This window comes from Neurospora hispaniola (genome assembly GCF_033458365.1).
Source record: "Neurospora hispaniola strain FGSC 10403 chromosome Unknown B0T23scaffold_5, whole genome shotgun sequence".
NCBI classification, from domain to species: domain Eukaryota; kingdom Fungi; phylum Ascomycota; class Sordariomycetes; order Sordariales; family Sordariaceae; genus Neurospora; species Neurospora hispaniola.
Window position 1 is genome coordinate 2,390,928 of NW_026944410.1, and position 20,252 is coordinate 2,411,179.

The 20,252-nt window shown below is 52.8% G+C and overlaps 5 protein-coding genes across 5 annotated transcripts; 3 read left to right on the forward strand and 2 right to left on the reverse strand.

Moving 5' to 3' along the window:
- Nucleotides 1–1,630: 1,630 nt before the first annotated feature.
- B0T23DRAFT_168433 (ras GEF) lies at nt 1,631–5,478 on the reverse strand. The gene is made up of 4 exons (XM_062832863.1): nt 4,498–5,478; nt 4,053–4,392; nt 3,770–3,973; nt 1,631–3,636 (listed from the first exon to the last, which is right to left on the reverse strand). The coding sequence occupies exons 1-4, from the start codon at nt 5,305–5,307 to the stop codon at nt 1,727–1,729; spliced, it is 3,264 nt and encodes a 1,087-aa protein (XP_062691917.1). The 5' UTR covers nt 5,308–5,478; the 3' UTR covers nt 1,631–1,726.
- Nucleotides 5,479–8,166: 2,688 nt separating this feature from the next.
- On the forward strand, nt 8,167–10,353 carry B0T23DRAFT_168565 (uncharacterized protein). Its single transcript, XM_062832866.1, has one exon. The coding sequence runs from the start codon at nt 8,402–8,404 to the stop codon at nt 10,037–10,039; it is 1,638 nt and encodes a 545-aa protein (XP_062691918.1). The 5' UTR covers nt 8,167–8,401; the 3' UTR covers nt 10,040–10,353.
- Nucleotides 10,354–11,131: 778 nt separating this feature from the next.
- B0T23DRAFT_168557 (uncharacterized protein) lies at nt 11,132–12,583 on the reverse strand. The gene is made up of 2 exons (XM_062832865.1): nt 12,006–12,583; nt 11,132–11,940 (listed from the first exon to the last, which is right to left on the reverse strand). Exons 1-2 carry the CDS (start codon nt 12,443–12,445, stop codon nt 11,280–11,282), a joined length of 1,101 nt encoding a protein of 366 aa, XP_062691919.1. The 5' UTR covers nt 12,446–12,583; the 3' UTR covers nt 11,132–11,279.
- A 777-nt stretch (nt 12,584–13,360) lies between these two features.
- B0T23DRAFT_429792 (scaffold protein Nfu/NifU N terminal-domain-containing protein) lies at nt 13,361–14,429 on the forward strand (the record flags this gene model as incomplete). Its single annotated transcript, XM_062840211.1, has 2 exons — nt 13,361–14,182; nt 14,274–14,429. 2 exons carry the CDS (start codon nt 13,361–13,363, stop codon nt 14,427–14,429), a joined length of 978 nt encoding a protein of 325 aa, XP_062691920.1.
- Nucleotides 14,430–18,656: 4,227 nt separating this feature from the next.
- Nucleotides 18,657–19,195, forward strand: B0T23DRAFT_168626 (uncharacterized protein). The gene has a single exon (XM_062832868.1). It carries the CDS (start codon nt 18,717–18,719, stop codon nt 18,984–18,986), a length of 270 nt encoding a protein of 89 aa, XP_062691921.1. The 5' UTR covers nt 18,657–18,716; the 3' UTR covers nt 18,987–19,195.
- The last annotated feature ends 1,057 nt before the right edge of the window (nt 19,196–20,252 follow it).

Here is a 20,252-nt window from a genome sequence, read left to right on the forward strand (position 1 = left end):
AAATCTGGAAGCCCAGCGGCGCCCAGCACGAACCTTGCGGTGGTCACCCACTCGCACGGGTAGCCTGCGACTTGCTGCGCGTGGCCCTAAGCAATGAAGATGACACTTGAGAGAGGTTCCACTCTGCAGAGACATCTTCACCGTCAGGTGGCGCGCTGGATTACGATCGCTGGGGGTTTGGGATAGAGCGTTGAGATGGAGATGTCGACTCCTATTTTTTTTTCCATTTTTTTAAATCTACAAGTTGGTAGGAATAGGCCGAAGAAATGCTGGGCAAGTCAGATTTGATCTTTTTGTTTTTTGTGCTTCCTGGTCATGATGGGAAAAACGAAATGAATGTGCACCCTCAGCTGGAGTTGAACACCTGTTGACGGTGGAGACGTGCATCTCGATGCACGTTTTTGGTGTTGTTGGTTTGTGCTGGGCATCCAAGGCAGCCAGCAAGTATATCGCAAGAGCGTATAGCCCGCATGACCTTTCCTATCCCACATTGCTGTTCAGCTTTGCACACCAGCCGCTGGCAGTTACCTCCGAACATCCGGCTGGCTCGCTTCTGTCGTGGTCAAGGAGAGTACGTGCTTGCATCCTTGATGACATTTTCGGTGGTCTTTTTGGTGCACTTGCGCCAAGATCTGAAATGTGAGTTCGTGAGAAGTTGGTCGGGCTAGATGATTGTGCATCAAGGAGCCGAGATATTTGAATGAGTGATTTCCGTCTCGAAAGACAAAGCGAAGGTTTGGTGGTTTTTGGCTGCATACAGTGAGTGACTTGGATTGAACTATAGGCGTGGTATGATAGGGACGAAGGGAAACAATTTGTCAAGAAAACCGGTGGGTGGCAAGAAGATTATGAGAGAGTGTTAATTATAACCGCATCGTCATTTGTGTTTGACCGTTTGATAAGGTCGCCTACCGGACGGGTAGAGTAGATTGCAATTTCTAAAATGTGTGTGACATATCGAAGAAAAAAAGAATGTAAGTATGGTCATGTTTAACTGGTGCTTCATGTTCAAGTCCTCATCCTCCATTAAACTTCCCTCAGCTCTGTACTGTACCATGGTCGTGTTCGACATATTGGCTCCAATCCTGGAATTGGAATTCAACACTGTCATTTCTTGGCCTCGAAGGAGATCTTCCACCAACACAATCTCTTCTGATTTGTGGATGCTGGTGCTTCTGGAATCCACCCTCTTCTTGGTGCGCTTTAGGATGGCTTTGGTCTTGGTACAGTTGTGGGTAGTATAGGTTGAGGTTGCCAGAAGAATGTAATGACCATGACACTATGCTATGCATTGACATATCGCGTTTCCCCAACCCCATTGATTTCCCTGCTATCCATCCATCCTTCCGTCCACCCACCCACCCACCCATCCTTCCATCCTGCCGACCTGTTTCCCTTCACGCCTTTGGTATTACATAACCCTGCTGGGATTCTGGCTCATCCACAACGCCTTGCTCTTCCTTCCTTCCTTCCTCCGTCCACGATCCGAATTAAGATTTGTTTACGAGCCAAGCGAATTTCTTCCTGGTAGTTGACTCGCCACCCGTTGACGGCTCTACTTGTACACTGCGCTGGTAGATATCCTATGGGAGAGAAGAAAACCGGTTAGCATTTGTCTGCCCCAGTAATAAGCCAATAACAGTAGTTTTATCGTTCTGAAAGGAATGGATATTCAAAGAAACAGGATAGACAGATTCGGCAGACAAAGGAAACGTAGAGGTAACTGTCAGGGGCAAAAAGGGAGACAAACGCGGTTATGAAGCAAAAGGGGACAATTTGAGCGGTAAGAAGGGGAAATTTTGTAGAAGAAGTAGAGGAAAAAAAAAAGAAAAAAAAAAAGACTAACCTCTTCGTCCGTCGGCATCTTCATATCAAGTATCAACTCCCTACTAGGCTCGTGCTTGGTCAAGTTCGGATACGGCTGTCCCTGACTTCTCATTATGGGCAGCAACACCTCCCCGAGCACCTCATATTTCTTCCAATTAATCCGATCATTATTCGGCCCCACGAATGTCCTGCTTCCTTCCTCTGCCGAGACAAGATCACGTCTGTGCAGGGGGATGAACGGAATCCTCGGTAGCGGCGTGTTCTCCCAGGCCAGCCGGTAAGCAAAGTGGCTCTTTTGCGTGCCCATGAGCAGGACCAGCCGAGCGAACCGCTTCTGTACGTCGGCCGAAACCAAATTTCGCGTCTGCGCGAGTCGGTGGATGGCGGTGCCGTTGATACCGGCCAATACGGCGGCCAGGCCGTTGTAGTTGTTCAGCGTGCGCAAGCGCTGGGCGATGACCATGAACCGTTCTAGGCAGGGTGCGCGATGTTTGGCTTTGTCACGGATGAGGATCATGTTGGACACCCATTGGGCTATGTGGTTGAAGTGGGAGACCATGCGATTGACGTTCTTGAGACTGCGGCATTTCTCCTTCTGGTCGGCGGGCAGACTAACGTGGCGCACCATGTCGCGGATGCGGATGGAGCTGAACATAATCCAATCAATGCGCGTAATCTCGTCGGCGATTATGTCGGGATCGATGTCCATGAAGCTGTGATAACGGATCTTGTTCGGCGGTAAGACGGGAGAGGGTACCAAGGCCGCGGCTTCGCGCTCGTAGTCTTCGATGGAATGGTAGGTGAATTTCGCAGTCGGATCAGCACCCGAGAGCTCTGAACTGTGTGATGGACGTCGAGGATCATACCCGCCCGACTCGTCAATCTGCACTGAAGCCACAGACTCGGCGAGTTTCCGCTCTACGTCCCTGCCAGCCTCCTCGTCATCTTCGTCGTCGACCGGGTCCGCTTTTGCCCACCAGGTATCATCGTCGTCCATCACCTTTTGCTCCAGGTTCCCCTTCATCTGCCGGGCTGCTGCGGAAAAGACTTCGCTCGTTGCCAAGTCGCTTATTAGTCCTTCCAATCTCCTCCTCGTTGCTGTTCGGGCAAAGTCTCCGGGGTAAAGGGACAGCCATTTCGCAACAACCTCAATGACGCGCATCTGGCTTTCGATGCTCAGCAAAGACGGCATGTCCGTGTCGTCCCTTAAACGGTCCAGCCGCGAAAGGAGCGCGCTCATAAGCTCGCATGGCGTAGCGAACTTTCTATACAAGCACAGAAAAATGTCGGCAAAGTTGTTGTCCGCCCTTGTCATCTTTGGAGCTATAATCCTGTCGATAAGCTCATCGAAGGTGACGCCGGCAAGTTTAGGGACCTCGTCTTCCAGATAATCCTGATTGCGAGCCATTGTGGCTACATCGTCCGACAAGCGGTGGCTTTCCAGATCCAACTCTTCAAAATCCAAGAAGGTCTCCGACCCTTTCTCCAATCGTATCCCTGGTGTACGTAGCGTGCCTGACAATGCGTGTGGAAGACCGTCCTCAGGGATGTCTGATGATTGCGGGTTGGAAGCGCCGTATTGTGCATGTAGATATTCCATTCTCGGCGACCTCGAAAGTTGGGATCTCTGGTGAGGACCGTCGCCGCTAGGAGGCGCAAAGCCCTTCAAGAGCGAGAAGTCCGAGCTTGCTCTACTGTGTTTGCTGTGCTGGCTGATGGGACGACCGTTGACCTCGGGGGTAGCATCCAGATTAGCGGCCGAAGCAGCTCTTCGTCTCGAAACCGACCTTTTCGGTCTCTCTTGCGCTTCTACTTGGGCGACACGTTAGCCCTGTCTTGTTGGATAGTCTTATGTCTTGCGTTCCTATGGTAACGAACAGACATCTCCTGTTCGTGGAGCACCATAATGGAGCCAGGGCGGATGAGCGTGGGCAACACTTACCTCGTCTGTTGGCCAGGATGGCGTCGATCATGGTTAAGAGGGCTTCACGAGCGCCGCCGGGAATATCGGACGAGATCCTCAGATGGGCAACACACGAGGGAAAGCTGTGTGCTACGGCGTTCATATCCACCTGGCGTATGCTCGCAGGGGTATCACATTTCGTCGCGACGAGTATGGTTGGTAGGGAGGAGTTGGCCAGGGAAGCTGCGGCACAGGCGGGTATCTGTCAGACGTGTGTCTCGGGGGGGAAAGCATCGTGAAGGGGAAAGCTGAAGAAGCTCACTCATGGTTGGGGAGAGATCGTTGATGCTGTCCGTGTTGGTGACGTCGTACAGAATCAGGGCGCCGTCGGGCATGTGGGGGAACATGTGGCCGTCTATTTGCTTGGGCCATTGTATGGACTGGCCGGGGTCAAGGTCTTTGAAGCCGTCAAGGTCAAGTTCTACGAGGGTGACGAGGTATCTGGTGCCATGGATTTCCATGCGCAAGGTCGAGATGTTTAGCTCGGGCGGTCGTTGCAGACGGAACGCGCGCTGGACAAAGGAGGATTTGCCCGCGCCGTAGGCGCCAATAACGGCAATGTGTATGGATGCCATGGCACGTCTCGATCGCGATTGATCGAACTTGCGAAACCACGTCATACCATGTCAGTTCAGCTGTTGCTTGTCTAGAAAAAGAAAGGTATGGTGTGGAAGGTGGTGGTAGTAGGTAGTATGCGGGAGGCTCACCCACGGCGTTGGGCTGTCGACTCTCAGAGACTCTTTGCGAGGCGGAGGCCACGGTCGGTGCGGATCATTGCGATTATAGCTATAAGTCGACTCAGACTGGGGACTGGGAACAGGACCCGGACCCGGACTGGGTGTCTGACTGAGAATCAGACTAGGATGGAAATCAGGCGTGGTGGCAGTGTCTGTGGTACGGGTATTGGGCGCGCCCACAGGTCGGCAGAAGAAGGGATCGTCGAGGACGGCAGCAGCAGAGGAGCCGCGGTAATTGGAGGAGGGGCCGGGGCCGGGATGGTCGTCGTCGGCTGGCAGCAAAAGGGCGCCCTGGGAGACGAGGAGCGATGGCGTTGCTGCTGAGGTCGGCTGTGTTGTTGACGAGATGGCAGCGGCAGAAGCGGAAGTAGCGGCGGTCGTGGCGTCGTCGAGATTGGTGGTCTTGTTGGTGTTTTGGTGGTCCTGGTGGAGGAGATGCGGATCGGCAGCACCCGCCGAGCTTGCTAGCAATGGATGAGTGGTGCCTAGTTTTGTAGGTGTACACTGAAGCGGCAATGCAAACTCGCACAGATCGGCCGGCAGCTCCAGGCCCAGATCCAGGTCCAGGTCCAGGTTGGGGAGCTTGGGGAGGAGCTCGGGCAATTGGGGATCGTCAGCTTCAGCGTGACCCGACCCCGTGAGACCCAGCATTTGCTTGACTTGACTGATCAGCCGGCGCGACTCGGTCGGCAGTGGTGTAGGCTGTAATTGCGACGGCGACTGCTCCAGCGGCGGGGGGCCTGCCAGTGCGTCCGACAGTGGTGGTTCCGACATGGGCATGGACTTTTTTCCTGCGTTTCGAGAGGATGGGAAATCAATGCTTCACTGCTACGGCACCATGGCCATCTCGACTCCTTTACCAGACGGAATGATTGACAAGTCTAGGTAGGTCAAACAGTTACGCAGTAGTATTAATAGGTAGTACGGATATCGGAAACATGAGAGTGGTTGAGTGATTAGGTAGTGGTGCCAATGATAACCCCCCCCTTTTTTTTTTCCCTTTTCCTCATCTCGCAGGTCCCGTCCGCGGCCAAGGGTAGTGTAAAGCCGTGTAATGGCTGATGGGTCAGGTCAGTCAGTGAACGGACGGTGGTCTATTTGGTTCATGGTCTAAATAGGCACACTACTTCCGTCTATTCTCCATACAAGTACGTAGACGAAGACAGGTAATTACCGACCCAAAGTCTCTTTCGTGATGGGACATGAGTGACTCCAGTCCTCCGTTCGCCTCGATGATTTGTCGGCCCTTGCAACGGCCCGGGGCCCGAGACAGCTTGCAGTCCGTCGTCAGACCGCAACTGAAGAAAGAAGAAGCGAGCGGACGGTGCACTCTGCAATGCGAAATGACGATGGAGAGCAAAAAGAGGGCCACATCTGACGGACTGACAAAAGGAAGAAACCTCCACCTCGAGATGGGAATGGGGGTGGTGAGAAGGGAAAAGAAAGGAGACCTTCGTATTCCTACCGGCTCAGGCTCACACGTGCAGGACTTGTTGAAGCTAAAGGGCTCAAACATAACAGTGGGTTGACCACTAACACGCCCAACTAGGCAGGTTAGGTTACCATGTTCGAATAACCACCGGGCTCCCAGGGTCCGGGCCTCCCAAGATTCAAATAAGGGCCGGGACGACAACAAAACAGTTCGGAAGTCTGGACCTTTCTCCAACCCCACTGATCTCCCAACAGCCAAGTGGATATCGACAAACTGCGTCGCGTCGACACGTCGTCCAAACCAGCCTGAAGCAGCAGCAGTATCGTCTCTTCTGGTGGTGGTCTTGGGTCCTGTGGGACACCCACCACTCCTCTCACTGCAAGGGAGTTCAGAGCCTCAACCCTCGCTCGATCGATGGGCGAGACGGACGAGCAAACATGGCGCGCCACAGCGTCACAGCGTCCGTCACAACAGGGTTAACTACGGACGTATCGTCAGTCCGTCCACGGACGCGCCGTGGTCGGTACATTCGGGCGGAGAACTCGGCGTGCAAACACCAAAACAAAACATCAAACTTTACTTGGAGGGGACGGATGCCGCCTGCCTCCATATGTACTACTTATCCATCCACCATATACAATGACGACTCGAGATGGTGGTGATAGCAGGTTGACGTTGACAAGATCCTCCACAACTGCTTAGTGTTACAATCACCGCCACAAGTTCCGAGAAACTGAAGCTGTCGCGCGTAGCACTTGTGCGCCCCAAACATCCGCTGCCCAGAAATGTTAGGCTCCGTGCCTTACTGACCGCCCTTACGCCCGCCGGACTGCCTGGCATGCTCAACGATAACAAGCTGGAGAACCTGGTCAGCCGGAGCCCGAACAGAAGAGCAAACTCCAAAAAGGGAAAAGTCGGGGCCCCGCATGATGGCCAGGCGCTATCTGTGGAGGTCCGACCCGAGCCAAGGGATGAATGGCTATGAGAATCAACGAGATGAGAATGAGCAACGGTACAACATGCTTGGTGATCGATGCTTACTCGAATTCCAGATCGAGGTCGTCGGCTGTTTTGTCTGTCTGTCTCACACTCCTTGTCAGCTCAGTATGTGCGGTCGGCGTGTTACCAGCTACTTTGTCTGGTAGAGCCAAGACAAAAGATTCATTCCGAGGAAGCGATTATCCGCAGCCAGTCAGTCGCCTTGAACCACAGTTGAAGCATGAATCACGGCCTTCACAATACGCAAAGGGGGCAAGACGGGCGTACTCAAACTAACCAACTGCTCACAAATTCGTTAATAATGGTCCAAGGACAAGCGAGGCACGAGTGCAAAATACCCCCTCATCCCAATCCAGTTTGGTATAATCCCCAGTCACGGGCGTAGCGCAAGTCAAGTGACACACATTGTCAGATTATATGTCTCGTCCATGTCGCTCATCTGCAAGATTCCAAGGCAGCGCGCGTGCCTTCTCACAATGTGACAATGGTCGAACATGGCCTCACGGCATTTGGCTGCCCGTCGACTGTTCGCTACCAAGCTGTTCTACTGTACCGTGGCCTCATGCACATAAATATTGAATGCGACAGCACGTTGCGTTGCTACTGTATTCTGTAGAGTAAAGTAGAGTCGGTCGTTCACCTAAAGGGCTAGAACCTCTTGGGTACCAGGACATACACAATAGGAACAATGGTTGGCGTAACATCCAATTTACCTAGCGATCCAGCTTTGCCCGTCATGTCAATCTTGGCGAGAATCATATGGAGACAAAGTTCGCCTCTGATCAAAAAGAGTTGGGGGAGGGAAGCCCACTCAATGAGGGGTCACAAGTCTTATTCAGGTACGACTAGGACAAGACGGGAACTGCCTGGAAGTACCAAAGGTAGTAGAGGTATATACTTTCCTGTCCTCGCTCGCCCTTTACGGCTTCTTCCTGTCGTACCACCCATCGTCTTTGATGTGTCCATCCCTTGACAACTGTCCTTTGTTGAGAAAACTCAGACACAATCTTGGGGGCAAAGGCAATCCAACCGAAGCCAACTAGAAGAAAGCAACCTAAATATCCTCAAGACCATCGCCATCATCGCTACCTACTATCATTTGCTGTTGCTGTCGCCCCCGCCCTTCAAAGTACTTAACTAACTTCCTTATTGTACTTTCCATCCGTCATCAAAATCACTACCTGAGGCCAGGTTTTCGGGATAAGTCGTCTAGAACAAGCAAGGGATGAGCTACGGCAAGGGCCGTGTCATAAAGCAAGAGCCGTTCAAGGCAACGGGTCGAACAACGTTGACTGATGCATACTGTCGAACTGGCAGCTACTGCACGTCTAACATTTACACATACCTCAACGGGCACCGGGAAATATTCGCCTCCGAGCCAAATCGCTGAATAATTTCCATCCTTCCTGCCTGCATCAGCTCAGCCGTCGCACCTTCTTCGAGATGTCGTTCACCAAATGGTTCAAAGGAAGCGGAAGTGGAACGAACGACAAGGACGGCCCACGTCTCAAAAACAGTCATCAGAAAAAGAAGAGAAGCGAAGACGAAGACCACTGCACTCAAGGCGACATGGAAGGTTACGTCTATGACAACAACTACCACTACCAGCCCGCCCCTGGACTCCAACCTCAAGGATATGGATATTCGCAACGGATGGCGGCAAAGCCTAGGAAGCCGAGACTGGCGGCACAGGAGGGACACTTCGATGCCGAGGAACTGACGCGTCGACTTCTCGATGTGCTAGCCGAGCAAAAGACACACGAGATCAAGAAGCAAAGGATGAGAGAAGCTAGGACCGTAGCGGCAGCAACAGATCCAGCTACTCAATGGCAGCAACGGCAAGAAGCAGCGATATCTGCTTTGAACAGGGCCCCGACTGCAGCCGGCCGGACAACAGGTTTGAGAAAACCAAGCAAGTCGTACACCGACAACGATTCCGAAGCCGCCCCGGACGAACAAGAGCATCGCCATGTACCTGAAGACGCAGCCAGAGCGTTCAAAAAAACCGATACCAACAAAGCCATCTGCCGCCAAGACAAGCTCGACAAGCAAGCCCACGGCGAACACCGCCGTCAAATTAGTGAACATATCGTTGAGGTCCCCATGGAAGAGCGCATAAGGGCCCTGCCGTACCAGACTCAGCCCCGATTAACCCTGGCAGACGAGAAGCGCCTCAAGCGAGAACAGATACTCAATGAGGCATCACCAGCGGGCCACAAAGCTCATGGACAAACTGTTGTTGAAAGGGTCAAGAGACGGCATGATCTCAACCTGGAAGGGGCACTTTCGAGGATCTCGGTGGCCTGCGCGTCTGAAACCAACATTGGTGAACTCGACCATTCCAGAGCAGCATCAAAACCAGCACCAGCACCAATATCAGCAACGGCTGGCAAGCAGCAACCCGGGAAACGTAGCAAGGAGCCCGAATCTGTAATCTTCCCTCGTCCACTGGCTACTCGCACCATGACCACAACGCAAGACCAGGCCACCTCCCGGCAAGGACACCAGCCAGCAGCACCCTCAGCAGCAGCACCACAAACAGCACCAGAGAAGAACACCAATTCGGTAGAAACGACCCTCTCTAGCGAAAACGACGACTTATCAGCTCTCCCCTCACCCACGACAACCCAGTCTCAAAGCCAAAGCCTAAGCAAGCGATTTCGAGCCTCCCCCTTCGTCAATAAGTCCCCATCTCTCTTGAACCTGCGCCAAAAGCTCGGCATGACCGGAGGCTCTGGCTTCGGCTCCGGTTCGGGCTCCGGCTCCTCCGGCTCTCCAGGTTCTCCAGTAACCGGCAATAGTAGCGGCAGTGGCAGTGAGCTGTCTACAGCCACCACTGGGATTTCGAGAGGAGAGGAAGCTGCAACGTCACCACTTACTGCGGCGTCTTCTTGTCGTGCTGGTGCCGGGGCGGATAACCAACCGCAGACGCAGACGCAGACGCAGACGCAGCAGGGGTGGGGGTTGCTGAAGAAGACGGCGACGGTGATAAGTCAGGAGAAGGAAAAGACGAGGATGAAAAGTAAAAAGAGTGGGTTCTTTGCTAAGCTTGGGGGTAGTGTGAAGAAGGGAATGTTTTGAGTAGAGTTGCTTGTGTTCTTCTGTGTCTTGATGAAGTATAGGTTATGCATGGGATGATGGGATACATAGGTAATGATGATGGGTATGGATGGCGTAGAGTGGCAGGCAACCTAAGTTTGGTAAACGTCTTGGGTTTTGGAACAAAGACGGATTTTGGACGGCGAGGAACTATTCCAAATTCCAGTGATCAAGCTTTCGGCTTACTTATGCTGTACTATATCTGGTGTTAAAGTTACCGATATACACCAGCAGATATGCAACGTTGGCAAGTGTTTGTATACAGCTTATATTTCGTCAAGTACAAGTAATTTTCTGTTGTCCCGATATCTGACGTAGAACGAACGATGCCACTGAGGTATGGTTACTCGTAACAACCCACTACCATGGTGACTTTGTCACTCGGACGAGTATCCAAAGCAATGACGGCTCATCAGATGTTACGAATCACCGTCGTATGCCATACTCCCTCGTTCTAGAACCATAGATAGAGCAAGTCCATTCAGCCATAGCGTGGAGCAACAATTTCCCATCTACGCCGCGTATTTCCATTCTGAAACCGCGCTCGGGAGGTCGTGCAAAGCCTAGTGATCCACTGTGGTTTTATTTTCACATCGAGTGAAGACCCCAGTCTACCCAACCAGCCGCCCCCCTCTTGATGCGGTTACTTGAGAGTAGTCAAGGAAAAGGGGGTTAAGGAAAGGTCCCATCACCAACCGCGCCATAACTACCAAGTCGCTCCCGTTCCGAAAGACTGGTGCAGTTGCGTCGGCCCTATGAGCGCGGATATGCTCAGTGACCCGAAAACTCAAACTCGATATATCCATGACAATAAATCCCTCTCCTCTCTGGGTATCTTTTTTTTTGGCACTTGAAAGCCATGACCTCTTCTTATGCCCGCTTGCTTCCTTGCTGTGTATACATCTTTCCAACAGCCAGCCAACCATTTTACAGTGAAATAAACAAAGTCGGCGTTAAGACCATCACTGCTTCGGTCCGTCACTTTTTCCTTTCCTTGCCCTTTTTCCGATGTCTGCTGTTCAGACAGGTATCGTTGGCAAAGATCAATCCATTCGTTGGGTCAACCACGCAGTTTAGCGGCCCCAATCCCTTTGACACCCTACCTCCCTCACTCCATGTGAGTCCTCCGTTTGTTCGTTAATCATCGAATATCTTCCGCTCTCACTAGGGAACTTCAGCATCCATCTCTCCATGGCTATCCTTTTCTGAGGGTGTTTGCCATTCATCGATCCCCACCCTCCCCCTTAATCTCCTCCTCCAACAACCTCTTCACCACCTCCTGTTCCTCCTTGACAACTTTCTCTCTAACCAGCTGCGTCACATCCCTCCTACTCGTCCCAACACCATTACTATTACCACTAGGCCTAGCCAACTCCCCCCTTTCCTGACCATTCAACAACCAAAGCACCGTTTCACAAAGCTCCCTGATCCCATCTCCCGTCTCACTCGGATCCGTCCTCGCGCTCCTCAAAGCCGCAGCCCCGCGACGCAATCCCACTTCCCTAGACCAGGGCTGCGTGTCTTTCTTGAAATAGGACTTCCCCGAAGAGGAGGCGTACCCGGGCACGTTTACACGAACGGGGAGGCCGGAGGCGGTGGTGGCGAAGCCAGTGTTGGGGTCGACAGGAAGGCCGTTGGGGTTGTTGACGGGCGGGAGGGTTTGAGATAGGATGTGGTTGAGGCGAGACTCAAGGTGAGGGTATTTGGATAGAAGGCGGGTGATGTGGTGAGCGTGGGGCAGGAGGAAGGCTAGGGGGTCGGTGTCGATGGGTTGGGGTTGTTGTTGTTGCTGCTGCTGCTGGGTGTTGGTGGATGGTTTGGGTTGTACCTCGGAAGGAGGGGGGTGGTTTACTTTGTGGGACTTGTTGCAAGCTACTGAGCAGCTGTTTGTGATGATGAGTACGCATGTTGGGCCTGAGCAGATAAGGGTTTGTTTTGTGAAACTTACTACATAAGCGGGCAGCGCGGACACCTGTACTTCCCTGGCTGCGCTTGACAGACACCACATTGCTTCGCTTCCTTCTTGACAGGTTTTGGTGATGATTCTGGTTCGTCCCCCGGGCTCGGACGTTTTCGTGATGGCGAAGCGGGCTCTTGATTCACTGTTGGCTCCGCGGCTTGTGCCTCTTGCTGCTGGTCGTTTGACTTCCTCGTTACGTAAGTCGGCTCTTTCTTTGGTTCTTGCTCGATCTGAGGTTGTATTATGATGTCTGATTGGTCTTTTGAGCTTGGCTGTCCGTTGACTTGTATAGCATCTGGGTCATTATCCTGGGTGACTGGGGCCTCATCGCGGGCGTCGGCGATGAGCGCCTTTAACTCATCGGCGAACAGTCGCTGGGACTCATCCGAGGCCATTTTCGGGCCAAGTTCGACGGGCTCGGCGCTCATTGCATCCAAATGATGTCTCAGAAACGCGCGGCTTTCTCAATCCAATGGGCCGAGACCTGGCAATCTGTCAATGTCGATAGTGAGGGGCGTGGCGCGCAAAAGGTGAGAGGTGACAGTGAGCGAATGCTGAAAAGCTATATGTTTATACGATGGCACCGTAAAAGTAAAGTCGTACTCGTTGAGTAAAGGTCAGTCTTAGTTTTGTGGCTGGGATATCTCTGAGTGAAGGGTTTCGGTTTGTGAGGTTGAATTGAAATTTTCGAAACGGAATTCGTATCAATATCGCCAAAAGTCGCGATCCGCAGTTTTTGCCAAGCGACCAGGGAAATGCCGATAGGGCGACAAGGACGTGAAGCGAAGGATGTAAGTCGTCGAATATGATTGGCACTCAGCTCCCTCCGTCCAAGCAAAGAAATGCGTTGTCCGTGTGCTGCAAGAGATGGTGGACTTGGGCAAAACATCAATACATACCTAGAGGTATGGATGAGACTGAATAAACTGCACAACGGTCCTTCGTTCCAAAGCCAAAGTCCCGCCACAAGTGGAATTCCCAATCCAATCAGCGTAGAGGCTGACAAACCACTCCGTCAAAATTGCAGTCAATTGCCCCAAAGGGGAAGCTATGACGCAAAAAGACGGATCAGTTAAGAGCTCAAGGTGCATAGTAATACTGGACCCCTGGAGCTGGCATGGCAGTGGACGCCTATCGGCGCTAATCGCGTTAGCGTTAGCGGCCGCTGACAATTCCATGCCCGGCACGGCGGCAACATTTCGGAATAGCGGGTAGTAGTTCTTGTAGTGTAGATGGAATCTGTTTCGGCGTCATTCCTTTTCCCATCCATCTTCCTTTCCCGTCCGAAGTTGCCGTGTTTCTCTCCCTCGACGGCATTCCGACCAACACCACCACCACCGACGATGCCAATAAACAGACTATTATTACGAAAAGGCCTAGTGCCTCTCGTCTCCAAGTCGACCGTGCGACCCGCCGCGACAACCATCCCGTGTCTGCGCCAAGGTGCTTCCGCTTCTGCTCCCGCCAGCACCAGCACCAGACAAGCGCATACCGGCGCCCGTTCGGCCGCTCGTCCCCGTCTTCAGCAACGGTCATGGGGGGCTCTCAACACCACCCTCGCGCCCCAGCAGCAGCAGCGCCGTACCATCTTCATCCAGACCGAAAACACGCCTAACCCGGACTCGCTCAAGTTCCTGCCCAACCAAAAGGTCATCCCGGACTCGATCAAGACGCCCTTCATCGAGTACATGAACGCGCGTAGCACCATTGCGCCACCGTACCCTTCGCCGCTGGCCGCGCAGCTCATGAACATCGAGGGAGTCACCTCGGTCTTTTACGGCACCGACTTTATCACGGTGACCAAGTCGGCCGACGCCAACTGGGCGCACATCCGCCCGGAGGTGTTTGCACTCATCACCGAGACCATCACGTCGGGCCAGACGATTGTCAACGTGGTGGAGCGCAATGAAGGGGAGGAATCGACGCAAGAGTCGGACGAGAAGGATAGCTTGGCGTACGACGAGAACGACAGCGAGGTGGTGGGCATGATCAAGGAGCTGCTGGAGACAAGAATCCGCCCCGCGATCCAGGAGGACGGTGGCGATATCGAGTTCCGCGGGTTCGAGGATGGAATCGTCAAGCTCAAGCTGCGCGGAGCATGCCGGACGTGCGACTCGAGCACGGTGACGCTGAAGAACGGAATTGAGGGCATGTTGATGCACTACGTAAGTCTTTTTTCCTCTGGCCGCTGTCTCTTTTCCGGCCTGGTTATGGCTTCAACAAACACGTTGCTGACATGCTGAACAACACCCACAGATTGAGGAAGTCCAAGGCGTCGAACAGGTACTTGACCCCGAAGAAGACATAGCATTGCAGGAGTTCCAGAAATTCGAGGAAAAGTTGAGGAAGCAAAAGGGCGAAGTCCCTCCCACCACCGTAGGGAAGGACTCCTTGGATTCTGTCCCTGGCTAATCTCTTTCTCTTGGGGGGCCTCACTCACTATCTTTTTTAGATTGAAGAACCGTCCTAGAATTCAACCATAAGCTTCTTATACCATGTCCGTACCGTATCCTCTACTCTCAAAATGGCTATCGCCCTCAGATGTACCCACCGTTGGATATGAACCATACTTGATTCAACCTGGAAGGAGGAGTATACCCTAATACCTCCCCATGTCAACTTGAGCGGATTGAATTTGGTGTCCTTGTTTGTTCCCTTGACTTTTTCCGATTACAGATCGCCTTCCGTGAAATACAAAGTCGATAAGAAATCATGCGGGTAGGGAACCCGCAAGGTCGTACAAGCCACTCTCGGGGTGGTATGTGGAGCATGGGATATGGGACAGAATTGGAAGCTTCCCCGCTCCAACCTCAACCATCTGGATCTAAGCACAAAGGTGCAATCGATGATCGATAGGATCAGCCTGTTGACCGGTCTGGGTTCTGGAGGTATCTCGCTGTATGCAGGGTGTCATGTCCTATCAAGGATGAACGAAGGGTAGTGGGGTGGTCAGGTGCCGATGATTGCCGACACGGCTGCAAAATGCCACCGATACCTTGTGTCATATGAGTTGGGGTTATGGCGTTGATGATGGTTTTGTACTGGGTGGGATGGGTTTGTGGATGTACGTAGTGAAGTATATATGTGGAGGACCCTGGTCACATACCTTTACAATGATTATTTACAGCGCAATTTGAGCAAAGGAACAAGTGCATACAGCAGCGCCAGATATCGTGAAACAGCTGGTACTCGCCTCTCATGACTTGACATGGCTTGGGAGCCTCGCAAGTAATGTCTCAAAAAGCAGACGCTTCTAGACCTAACAACTTGCAAGTCCTCAGTTTCCAGCAGTGTTTTGTTGTCTCGACTCCACATTTACATAGTTCAATCCTACCTCGGACGGCACGACGGTTTGTAGAGTCTGGCGAAGTGTGGCATGAGCCATCCATGGATCATCTACCTACTTCCTCGTACATATTAAGTTGCTCAATAGCGAGTCGGCTTTGCTGATGGTATCCATGACATGTTCCAAACACTTATCCGTAGCATGGAGTACGTACTCTCGAGATACTGTACCTCTTTCTGGTGGAACCTCCTTACGCTAGTTGCTCACGTTGTGTGTGTCTAATGATGTCTCCCTTGCCTAGGCTAGGCGCCAGAACGCCTCTCGGTCTGCAGCGAGTTCTGTCTAGAATACTAGGTGCCATGCACACCGGGTTGCTGCAGACGGCTTGTTGCCTTGCTGGTCAGATAGTACACTAGAGGGTTGGCGAGTCTATACTGGTGCACACGCCTACGTTGTTTTTGTGCTTTCGTCTTTCACCACGAAGATCATCCCGTTGTTTCTGATGGGAACTTTCCGAAAAGTGTTTCAGAGTAACCCGGACTCTCGTGAAGAAATCTTACACAGGAGTTGAGTATGACCTTAACCTCCCTCCATGACGTTCTCATGAAATGATAGTCGTATGTTGTGTTGTGTTTCCATCTGGTAGTGTCCGTTCGTGGCGGGTTGGAGATCGTCGATCTGCGAAAGGGAGGAGGCACGCCAGTCTGCCACCTCCACTTCAGCAATCAAGAATTATGGTGCGGCAAGTGGCCAGAATATGTTGAACTTGTGGCGTGACAAGGTAGGCAAAGAGACACTCAGATAATATCCGAAGCGATTCTTCGACGAGCTTGCCTCCGTGCGTCCGCTTGGTGGACATGAAGTTGCCAAGGTTTTAGGGTGACAATCGGAAACGCGAATGACTTCTTTTGCCTTTCCTAGTTGCCTTGTTACTGATCGAGGACGTATTACTGCATAGTACCGGACTTACTATGCAGACTCGCAAAGAGGACAAACTACCCAGAGCTTTGCCAAAAGAGCCGTGGAACTGGCCTAGGTACCAATGAATGAGACTGCGGGCGAGGGATGTATAGCAGACTGGCTCGAGACGAAGTGACAGTTTGATGGCAGATGTGAGAACGCCCTATGTGAATGGAGATGGGGTGATGAAGACACAGGGGTCTTGGAGAGCGCCCCCTCACTCTCCAACTCCCCTGACCATCTAGGGTTGAGGATGCCGGACCGCCCCTTGTCGTACCCGTTGTGCGCTATGGCCTTTTCCCCAACCTTCAGGGGGGTACTTAATACCCAACTGTTCGTTCTTTTTGCGGGGCTAGGCGCGGGGTACGTAATATTCAACGACGGGTTCAGCGGGAGATGATGCTCGAGGAGGTGCCCATCACGTCGACGGGGTGGGGCGGGGCCGGTGCTACATTGGGCCCGATTGCCACACGCATCGACCTGCGATGTGAGATGCTTGGGAAGCGGAAAGTGTACACTACACTAGAGGTCCCTCTGTCACCCTGTGTTGACTCGTTGAGGGCCGGGTTTCAAGCATCGCGGTTGCGCCATGTGTGATATATGATGGCCCAGCGTGGGTGGATGTCGCTTGCTTATGTTCATGACACCTAGTCTCGGGCTTGAGAACACTGAGGTGTGCAAGTAAGTAGGTACCTGTTTCATTTAATGCATAAACGAATCGGCTACACTGGCTGAATACCTGTAGTTCCTCGGAATAGCTTCGATCTTATGGCTAGTCCTTGTCGCTCACATCAACCTTTAGACTGAGAAGCCATGATTTATGTGTAGCTTGGTTTCTCTGGCTTCGGGTACCTCTGGATGTTGATGATTTCAGTTTCCCCATTGCACGTGAGGTGGCTGACTTGGCGAAGGTGACAGGCCGCCTCGTTCAATGTCTTGATTAATGTTATTCTTTGTCCCGACTTGATTCGAGAGATGACCCAAAAGTGACGAAAAGTGCAGCTTGAGGGGAAGAAGTTGCGGTACATCAAGGTACAGACCACTTGGTAAGCTGCCCGCTGGCCACAGCTCCCGTCTCTGCCCCCGCAAGGGTACCGTGTGTCTCACACTGTACAATGGGGAACTGGGGGATGGAAGGTGGACATCCAAGGAAGCGGTCTCTCATCTGGAAAACAACTAGGAAAGTGAAAATTGTCAGAAAATGATGATGGGGAGACGAGCGGGAGTGGATGTCAACGAAGGGAGCCAAAGCCCTCGCCAGCTCCGCCATTCAGAGGGCTGTAGAAGTATGCGCCATGGAGAGCACTGCTTGAAGAAGATGCAGATGCAGCGCCATGAGGTTACATCACATCGATTGCGCAGAAAACTTCCATCTTTTCCCCGTTACTGAGCTTTGCGTTGATTCGGTTGGGTGATCTGCGGAGGCGGGATGGATGGGTGGAAACGAACAAGACCTTGGAGTAGGCAGGTAGCTGGGTGCGCCTTCTGTCTCCTGTCTATCGGTGCAGGATCCGGGGAAGGAAGCAAGGGAACGCTGCTCGGTGGACTCCATGATGATTATCGGATTTGACGTAATTTCCCCATTTGGGCTTGTTACAGTTCGGAAGAATCCCTTGGATACATTTTCCATATCATCTGAAGACTGTCAATATTCCGAGGCTCTCTATCCTGCCTCCGCATTGGTGATATCGGTGATGGTGGATCATGGAGAGAACCAAGATCGACCCCCAGACGGCCCCGGTTGTTTTTTTTTTTTTTTACCAACGGTGCCCGGCCGGGACTTGTGTCTCCACAACCCACAGGGCTGGTCGGGTCCTCAGATGCGGCCCCGCAAAGGAACCGATTGAGGAACATGGGCAAGAGGGAGATATGTAATCAAGATGGAACCCGGACCATACACACCTACCTACAAGGCCCGGGCCTCAGCGTGAATGACCTATACCCATGCCGTGATGGTCCAGGATATCGACCTGACGATCCCCCAATCCGGCATCTGTGCAGATGCCCCGGACTATGTAGTCGTGAGAATGAAAAACAGACAAACCATGCCGGTACTCGATAAAGTAAGTAGGTGCTGTGCAACAACAACCCAATTTTGCACTTAGCAAGCCGAACCCCTCTCCACCTCGTTGTCTTTGTTGCGAGACGACACGTTAGAGGTATACATTCAGACTCCAACCGGCCTCTTTGTTCGAGTTCACTGGGCGTTGCCGTCGGGTCCAAGCCTCGAGCTGAGAGTGTGTGTGGCCAGGCTCGCGGGGTTGCGACCTTCCACTTCCAAAGCTCTCCCGAATAGGACGGGATGTTCGTGAACCCCAGTTAACCGGCGACACCACGCTACACTCTCCCTCGTGGACACTCATCACCAGGACACCATCTTCTTATCGTTTGCCCCGATGGTCACTCCATTCCCTTCTTGAGCCAGGATTTTGCCAGTCCGTTGTTGTCCGCTCATGTTTGTCAATCTTTCCGCTTGTCTTGGGTCTTCAGTATTGGACTTAGGTAGGGCTGAACTTGAGCTCACCACGCCCGCCTCTCTGTTTCCGACCTGTTGCGGTCATTGTTTTGACCTCCCCAAGAATCCGTTGACGACGCGGACAATGTTGACTCCACACCTGATTTCATGCATGCCAGGGCCCGGGGAACAAAAAGGGGACGGTGCGGGACCTCCATTTAGTGTACACTATTCCTGGTCCCCCAGAATCCGGCAGATGGCGCCGTGATTGGTCTTTGGACATGGGGAGCGGAAGCGCTGCTTTGTCTTTGCCACGGAGGCCCATATATTGACGGCACCAAGCTGGGTTCGGCTAGCCTGGTCCAGGATCCAGCCACTAATAAGCAGCATGTTTCCAGCCTTCCCCGCTCACCCTTCGAAGGCTCGAACCCACACCTGGTGGTCCATCCTCCGAGCCTCCGTACCATTTTATACCGTTACATGCTATTACATACATAGTACCAGGCATTCTACTTCTAGGCTGCGAGTCCAGTGACCACTTGGATCGATTCGCGCTTCGACAGTTTGTCTCTTTTTAGTCCCGCCAGGGCCAGCTCCAGCTCCGGCCTGCAGCTAGCTCCCTTCATCTTCTTCCGTCCTCACCCTCCCTCCCTCCAGTTCGCCCTTCCTTCCCTTCCATCTGCTCTTCACGTCGTCAACCCTTTCCCACCCCGTACTGATCGTCCGCGGCCGACACGCGCGCGCAACACATCCATCACTCGCCCCCCCTCTCTCAGGCTCGGCTTGTTGAAACCGCTACCCGCCGTAGACTGCGCGCATCAGCTGATCCTCCGCCCGCCCCGTCCTTTTGGCCCCGAGAGCCGGCTCGGACTTCAAGTTGCGCCGCTTCACTTTCGTCGCCTTCCGCCGCACCTCCGTCGCACTTCCGCCGGCGTCGGGTCTAACTCCTCCTGCCTGCCGAGCTTAAATGCGGGCTCACCACTTGAACAACTAGAAACTTCAGTCTGTCCTCTTTGTCACCAACGACAACCGTCCTGCGTCTTCCACACCTGTCGAGTCCTCGTGTTTTTCGAGCTTCCACCTCCTCATCATCCTGTCGCCAGTTCCGACCTAATCATCTAGTTACACGTCGTGACTGCGGTCGGTTGTGACTTTCCAAGCTGCTCTCAGTCCGATCGTCGCACACAAGAACCTACTTGCTCCTTCATTGGGTCCTCTGCGGTTTGTTCAACCCGCGTGAGGCGCAAATCGGTGCCCGCTACAGCACGTATTGGCCGCTCCATGATTCTAGTGTGGACGCCCGCCAAATCATCCGTCAGACGTTAGGGTTGTTTAGGGAGCCAGGCATCCCGTCTCTTATGACAGGTTTCTCGAAAGAGCTCAGAAAAGTTCTAGGATCCTACATCCTGTTTCATTATCACCGTGCGGGCTTCAACCAGCAACGTATGTCTCCCAGACTCGTCATACTCATGCCAACACTTCCCTGAATTCCTTTTTCTTCCCCAAGTCTCCAATAACTTTGTTCGACCCTGAC